The sequence below is a fragment of the Achroia grisella genome, unplaced genomic scaffold (assembly GCF_030625045.1).
Source record: "Achroia grisella isolate CSIRO2021 unplaced genomic scaffold, CSIRO_AGI_Agris_v1 utg821, whole genome shotgun sequence".
Lineage (NCBI taxonomy): Eukaryota > Metazoa > Arthropoda > Insecta > Lepidoptera > Pyralidae > Achroia > Achroia grisella.
Window position 1 is genome coordinate 4,210,760 of NW_026713035.1, and position 5,812 is coordinate 4,216,571.

Below are 5,812 nucleotides of genomic sequence, written 5' to 3' on the forward strand. Positions count from 1 at the left end.
TTATTCAAGCAGCTTACAATTATTTTACATTGTTTCATATACAATGTACAGAAATCAAATAATGAATATTTGTACAATTTAATGTGCTTTTAAACAGATAACACATTATTCAATTCTCACTTTCCTGTTTGTTATATTAAATTGCTGGCTGAATAAAGCACTGAACAAATGTTAAAAGGATTCAACATCCCTCACTACTGGATAAAATTGAACAGTCCATAACAAACACATATAAAAATTAAATAATGACAATATTATTGCAATATGAACATGAATACTAGATGAGAATGACTTACAATGGACTGCATTAGTCATGGACAATAGTGAGTTGATGTTCAAACATTCCATGTGAATGGATGTAAACAACTTCTGAACCTAACAGCATTCACACAGTACAATGGAATTTCTAGAGTGAAACACACAGAGAATCGTTGAATCTATCCTCAAATATCTCATAACTATCAAACAGATCAAAGGTGTAGTAACATAAATAAACACAAAGGCAATATTCAGATGTGTGCATGGTCATGGTCCTGAAACGACACTCTGTGCATTTCCTACTCATGCTACACCATGGGAACATGAGACATATCAACAAATGCACATATCCAAAACGCTATAGATACTCGCCAAGCAACAATGCTCAACACCCGACCTAGTTAACTTTGGGAACTGTCAAGAGCCAAATCCGGGTACGAGAAGTCTTTCAAATTATTTAATATTTCATATCTAGACGCGTCGAAGGCCCACAACACTTACAGAAGGCGACACACCTTATTCTTCTTCTTGCCCACATCGTGCGTGCCCGGTGACTTCTTGTTGATCTGTCGTACTAGGTCATAAAATACGTCGTTCACGTTGATTTTCGCTTTCGCGGAGGTCTCCATGAAGGCGCAGTTGAAGTGACGCGCGAGGTTCGCCCCCTGTTCTTTGCCAACCACGCGCTCTGGTTCCAAGTCGTATTTATTGCCAACCAATACCATCGGTACGTCATCTTTGTCTTTTACCCGCAAAATTTGTTCCCGCAGGTCTTGCAGATCGTTAAACGTAGATTGTGCAGTGATGGAATATACTAACACGAAACCTTGACCATTCTTCATATATAAATCTCTCATTGCGGTAAACTGTTCAGTGCCAGCCGTGTCTAGAATCTCGAGCATGCATTGTTGTCCGTCGACTTCCACCTGTTTCCGATAGCTGTCTTCGATGGTGGGGTCGTATTTCTCCACAAAGATGCCTTGTACAAACTGTACTGTAAGGGCTGACTTTCCCACGCCTCCGCTACCTAATACAACTATTTTGTATTCGCGCATTATTAACTATTTTGTATCACGTGATTTTATTTTTTGAAATCAAAGATCAAATCGCTAAAAAGCACATTAACTATAGAGTTATTGCAAAAAAACTTGTAACAAGACAAACCGCCATGACACAATTAACAGGGCGATGGCTCACTTTGACAATATTGCCACATGGAAAAAAGTCAAATGAAATCTTTGGTAATTTTTAATAAATAATTTTATACTACGTCACTGGAAGCTACATTTGATATAAAACGTAATTAAAATTAAAAACACCAATTATAATTTCTTACCTAATTATTTTTAAAAATTATATTAATTTAAAAGTATCTGAATTAAATAAAATTGAAATGGTAGAAGAGAAGTATTCAAAGTTCGATAAGTCTCTAAATATATCATCGTATAGGTCACCTATACGACTACACATGATTTTAAATGCGTATTAATTGCTAAATATAGTTTATTTCATTCAGTTTAATTTGAAATTCGAAGTATTAATCAAGAATTTCACCAGCTTATCATATTAATGTTAAAATGGTTAATTAATGTTATGTATATCGTTTAGTTTTTCTTGGAACAGTAAATTATTAATTTATGTAACGGAATAGTTTATTTAATTGTAAATTGACATTTTGCAATTAATTATAATAGACTAGATAAATAGTGAGTCCACATATATATTTTCACGTCAACTTATATATTTTCTATCATATAATATTTCAACCTTCAATTTATTATAAATTTGATACTTGTGACTTTATATTTTTATATTTAAGTTGCCACGGTATATGTTTCCATTATTTGTACTGCCTTTTTTTGCCTTGACTTTGTTATTTTAAGAAGGGTACAAAATTATTATATAGATCTGTGGATATATTGTAGATAAAAAAGCATTTTTTTTATATGTACTTTATGGATGCCAGCTAAGAAAGAGATATACTCATTAGTAGGTTGTCTCTTTCTGCACACGTAGTTAGTCAGGTATTCCAGTTACATAAAATACAATTTAGAGGACTATTAAATGAGCTCGGTACGCTTTTATCTGACGTAACCTGTCTAACAGTCAATAATATCGCCGCTAGATGGCGATATTACAATGTTTTCTTACTTAACGTAATTTTCTATGTTGTATAGTATTCAATTGGACGGTCACTGAGTTTTAATTAATTACTATATTACTTAGTAACATATATTATTATGTATGACGAAAGGTGCTTTTTAATTTTATACTTAACTAGTTTTTGTCCGTGACAGCAATCGTGATACATGTTATGTATATTATATCGGGTAAATAAGTTCCATGACTCCATTTATTTTGTAATAGTTGGATAAACCGTTAACATTAACAGGAAGCCAGTAACATGTATTTAGTCACCATAATTCCATCAAAATTTAATGAATCATCTCAATGATCTTACTAGTTATGTATAATATTAAATTGGTTTATAGGTATATACATTATAGTAGTTTTTAGGTAATGTCTCTCGTTATTTTATTTACTGGTCAACCCAAAGATTGGTTTTAGAATATTTTCTAGCATTAAGTTTGTCGTGTACCTATCTAACTATAATTAAAGTTATTAAATAAAGTGAAATAAACGATTTAGGATTTATATTACAATCACAGTTTGTTTCTTTATGACAGGCATCTGTAAGCTTGAACTTTGTACAGTTACTTGCGTAGATAAGTATTATCTCATTAAATAAGATATATAGTAAATAGAAATACTGTAATGCTGAATAAATGTTTTTATTATTATTGTATGCTGAGTTTGAATATGAGTGAAATTAGGAGGTACGGTGGCATAACATATTAGTCTTCGGAATTAATATTGGAAGGTGGATACATAATAATATAACAATTGACAATTCACACAGCTTTATCTACATAGTCCTAAGCTAAGCAGAGCTTATGCCATGGGTACTAGACATCTGATATAAATATATATTTATTTGTAGATATGTATACGTAGAAAATACCCAGACCGATATAGACAATCACTCATGAATACAAATGTTTGTGTGTGGAATTGAACCACAACCATCCGCTAGAGACCATCGTGAAATACTCATAGCACAGGAATCGGAAAGATTGTTGAATTTGTATTAAAGAGAACATTTTACATATAATTAAAATTGTCTATTCGTTCCAAATCCAAAGCAGTCTCAGGTGTACATTACTCAGGGTTACGGTAACCATGCTTATGCTTGCTTATGCTTATGTATGCCTATGCTTTGCCACCATCGCAGTATAAAAAAAAGTCTTGTTAGATAATTGTTAATTTTTAGACTATTATATATATATATATATATATATATTAAAGTTAGTACCAATAAAAAAAGCATTCATATTTCAAGACAATTCACACAGCGCCATCTAGTGCCAAGGTAAGCAGAGCTTGTGTCATCGGTACTAGACAACTGATACAAATACACAGATGATTTTTTTTGTACATTCATACACAATATATAGATAGAATACACCCAAACCCCTACAGACGAATGAAGATGCCATGCGAGTAATGGAACCCGCGACCACGAGAACTAAGGCCGTGTTCTAAACCGCTAGACCAACGAGGCTGTCAAAAAGAAAGATATCATTGGGGAAATATCTAATATTTTTACCCAATGATATTGATATTATCTTTATTGTAAATCTAAATAGAATTATTACCTACGTGACAAATGTCGACAGTTTCATTTATGTACAGACTACGGAACAGTTATCTGTAACTTTTATAATTCAATTCGATAGTTCTTGTCCAACTTAGTATCTGTATTGATGGATGTACTTATAATACCTGTATGTATATGTTGACGGCCTCGGTAGTCTAGCGGTTTAGCACACCGCCTTACTTCCGATGGTCGCGGGTTCGATTCCTCGCATGGCACAAACCTTTGTATGAGTATAATTGTTTGTATCTATATCTATATATAATATGTATATTTACGAAAAAAATCTATCTAAGTATATGTATCAGTTATCTAGTAGCCATAACACAAGTTTTAGCTAGCTAACATGAGTCTAGAGAGCGCTGTGTAAATTGTCCTGAGATTTTTATTATTATTATTATTATATATGTATCTATTATATACACGGAAATATTTGCTACCTATTAAGGTGGATGGTAAATCTTACTAATATATATATTATAAACGCAAAAGTTTGTGAGTTTGGACGGATGTGTGTTATTCTTTCACGTAGAAACTATTGAACGGATACTGTTGAAACTTTACAGTGACATAGCTTATACATTAAAATAACACATAGTGTGTAATTCAATAAGATATTATGTAAATTGGGCGAAATATAATGATAAAAGTCTAGAAGGTGTGATGCAGACGAAGTTGCGCAGGCCAGCTAGTAAGTAATAAATGAACGTCGGTATAGAAAATCAGGTTACTGAATTTCCGCATTGGATATTAATTGGCTCACAGCATCTCAGGTAATTAGTGTCCGGGATTTCTCGTAATATTTAGAATTTTCTATCCATTTTTAAAGTAGCTAACTTGTATTCTGTTTTAAGAAAATTGCTGAGCAAATAGATTGCTAACAATAATTATTATTATAACGAAGTAAGCAACTTATATTACAGTTTTTAAAATTAGAACATACACTCATTGTGCGTTCTATTTTTAAAATGATGCAAGTAAAGGAAAGTGTACTTTTTTATTCTTTGTAATTAATTTGACGAAGTAAACAAGTTACTTATTTTACAGTTTTTAAAATTAGAACGTACACTCATTGTACGTTCTATTTTTAAAATGATACAGGTGAAGGAAAGTGCACTTTTTATATTTTTTGCAATTAATTTGACGAAGTAAACAACTTATATTACATTTTAAACTAAGTCTAGTTTTAGAAAGTAAATATTTTTGTTTTACAATTTACACAGCGCCATTTATTCCCAAGCTAAGTAGAGCTTGTGTTATGGGTACTAAACACCTGATACAAATATTTATATTCATTTTGTATAACATACGTAATGTACATAAAAAACGCACAGATGAATACAAATAATCAGACTCATGAATACAAATGATGCATGATGCGAGGAATCAAATCCGCGACTATCAAAATTAACAACAGACCGCTAAAACACCGTGGTTGTAAGTAAACATATAAATATATGAGTAGTATATAACATAACTCAATTTATAAATGTAATGTATTTATTTATTTATAACTCTTTGTTGCACCTTAAATAAAAATACAAAATAAGACAGAATATACACAGGTACAGGTATGGAGGTACAAATGGCGGTATTATCGCTTAAGCGATCTCTTCCATACAACCTATGGGTAAAGGAGAAAAGAAAAGGTGGTGGATGGAATAAACATATAATAGTAACACATGCATTGAGAAAAGAGCAACACGCAAGTTTCTTGCTCGTTTTTCTTAGGATGAGTCTGCGTTCCGAATGAGTGGTAGAGTGAAAAAAATATGACTATTAAAAAGTGCTTATATGTGTTTATTTTATGGTCTTGTTGGTCTAGCGGTTTACTTCCGA

The 5,812-nt window shown here is 32.0% G+C and overlaps 1 protein-coding gene across 1 annotated transcript; it reads right to left on the reverse strand.

Moving 5' to 3' along the window:
• Window positions 1–536: 536 nt before the first annotated feature.
• LOC131852008 (ras-related protein Rap1) lies at window positions 537–1,468 on the reverse strand. Its single transcript, XM_059202574.1, has one exon. It carries the CDS (start codon window positions 1,311–1,313, stop codon window positions 756–758), a length of 558 nt encoding a protein of 185 aa, XP_059058557.1. The 5' UTR covers window positions 1,314–1,468; the 3' UTR covers window positions 537–755.
• Window positions 1,469–5,812: the final 4,344 nt, after the last annotated feature.